This window comes from Solanum dulcamara, chromosome 2 (assembly GCF_947179165.1).
Source record: "Solanum dulcamara chromosome 2, daSolDulc1.2, whole genome shotgun sequence".
Classification (NCBI taxonomy): domain Eukaryota; kingdom Viridiplantae; phylum Streptophyta; class Magnoliopsida; order Solanales; family Solanaceae; genus Solanum; species Solanum dulcamara.
The window spans coordinates 1,909,553-1,911,863 of NC_077238.1; the positions used below are offsets into that span (position 1 = coordinate 1,909,553).

The window sequence follows — 2,311 nt, forward strand, 5'->3', positions numbered from 1 at the left end:
TAATTTTCTATTCTTATCTAACATTTTTTATGCATTTATGCTTTTACTGAGCCGAGGGTCTCCAGGAAACAGCCGTCTTACCTTTGTAGGAGTAAGGTCTGCGTACATTCTACCCTCTCCATACCCCATGTTGTGGGATTTCACTGGGTTGTTGTTGTAAATTTAAATCAATCAGGCTGCTAAATATATTATACTAAACAAAAAGAGTCATAGACAAATGAGAAAGTTGTGTGGAAAAAAGAAAAGAAAAAAGGTAAAGTAGATCAATCTTTTTACTTAGCAATACAGATCACAAAATTTAGATATAACTTAAAATTAAAGTTCTAACATATCACATGAATATTTACATTCAAATACAACAAATTTTAGTCTTTCACAAAACTTAAACTCTACATTTGTAAACAATAAATAGAAAAAAAGACATAAATATCAGAAAATGGATGTAAGGAAAAAAAAAATCTTTGAGTGAAAAAAATAAATAAATAATTTGAGATGTACAAGATTATCCTATTTTTGGATATTCCTAAAATTAATTCAAAGGCTTAAATGCAAATCCAGCCCAAATGCATCATCAAAATTAGGCCCATCATCCATACCCGAGAATCTACTCAATGACGGCCCATCAACTCTAGCACTATGGGCTTTAACTTGTTGAGGCCCCACACTAGATTCCCCTACACTGCCGGTATATGATAAGTTCCCTACACCCCGAGACCCGGAATTTGGAATCACACAACCGTGCGACACGTGAAAGGGTGGCGCGGGGCGTGGGACATAAACCCACGACGGAGACGTCGTGGGTACCACCACGGTTCCCGAGGGAGCGAGGAGGTGAGATGGAGGGGCAAAAGCGGTAATAATCGGGTTCCTCATATATGCATTTCGACTAGCTTGCATTTGGGCACGTTTCAATTGTTGCCTTTCTTTTTTATGAGCATTTTGGTGTCCACCTAAAGCTTGTGAATTAGCAAATTCTCTACAACAATATTGACACTCGTATTTCCGGCCATCGGAAGCCGGAAAACTACCGGATTCCGGCGATCTTGACGATGCTTTTGTAGAGTCAATCTCTTGTTCTTGATCCTCCGTTACGTTGAAACCGAATAATTTCAAACGTCCGTTACTTGTAGGATTATTACCACCATGTTTACTTTGAAACTCCAATTCCGCCATATTTTCGTGTGTGTATATATATTAGTAGGAAAAAAAAATTGTGTGTGTGTGTTTTGTATGAATATATATATATATATATATATGTGTGTGTGTTAGTGTGTTTTAAGGATGGAAATGAAACACAGAATATGAGGTGAAAGTGAGACAGAAAGAAAGAGAGAAGGGAAGCAAATGGGAAATAAGGCCTAAGTTGAGTTGTTGCATGTGTGTGGGGGTATTTATACTAGATTTAAAAGGGTTTTTTTTTCTCTTGATGTGTTTTTTTTTTTTTTAATCATGTCTAGATTACATAATCCTATTATTATTTATTTTTTTAAATGTATTTAATTAAACAAGTGTACATAAATTAGGATGGAATTATATTTTTTTTAAATCTTTTTCTTGATTTTATTAACTCTTGTTATATATATAATATATATTATGATTTTATTTTTTTGGAGGGGGAGGGGGGGGGTTGATAACATCTCAAGGAGAAAGAAAAGAGAGTGAGAGTTTTCTGAGAATATGACCCAAGATCAAACACTAGGGGTCCCAAATGTCTCGTGAATAAATAATACGCGATGCCACGAAAAGAGTTCAAATAATAATAATAATAATAACTTAAGTAATAAAAGTTCATAAGTGGGTTTAGGAATGATTAAATATACGCAAACTTTATTTCGTAGAGATTAAAAAAAATGTTTTTGAAATACTTTAAGTATATACCACAAACCAAAACATATTTAGAAGGAGAAAATAAAAAAAAAATTAAAATTAAAAATTATTATAATAATTAATAAATTTCAAATCTTGAATTCTTTCTCGAAAATATTTGATAATTACGTACATGAGAAGATTTAGGATCTAACAAAACGACATATTTTAGTGACACATGTAAATTAAACTTATAGGTGGGGAAAGGGAAGTTGCGTCAAGTCGTTTTTCTGTTATTTTTTTAATTAAAAAATAAATAAATATTTTTGTTGAAACTGCACAAAATTTTCCATTGTTTTCAAGTAAATAGTACTATATCATAAAGTGTGATGCATGTGAAAGTTGTAGGGTTGTTGAGAACTATCAAATGATTTGAGTTACATGTACTGTTTTCCCTTTCTTTTTGCAGTACAATTTTTTCTATTTCTCTTTCACTTCAACGGAT

The 2,311-nt window shown here is 32.5% G+C and overlaps 1 protein-coding gene across 1 annotated transcript; it reads right to left on the bottom strand.

Moving 5' to 3' along the window:
- Positions 1-461: 461 nt before the first annotated feature.
- Positions 462-1,350, bottom strand: LOC129874116 (zinc finger protein GIS3-like). Its single transcript, XM_055949346.1, has one exon. It carries the CDS (start codon positions 1,171-1,173, stop codon positions 535-537), a length of 639 nt encoding a protein of 212 aa, XP_055805321.1. The 5' UTR covers positions 1,174-1,350; the 3' UTR covers positions 462-534.
- Positions 1,351-2,311: the final 961 nt, after the last annotated feature.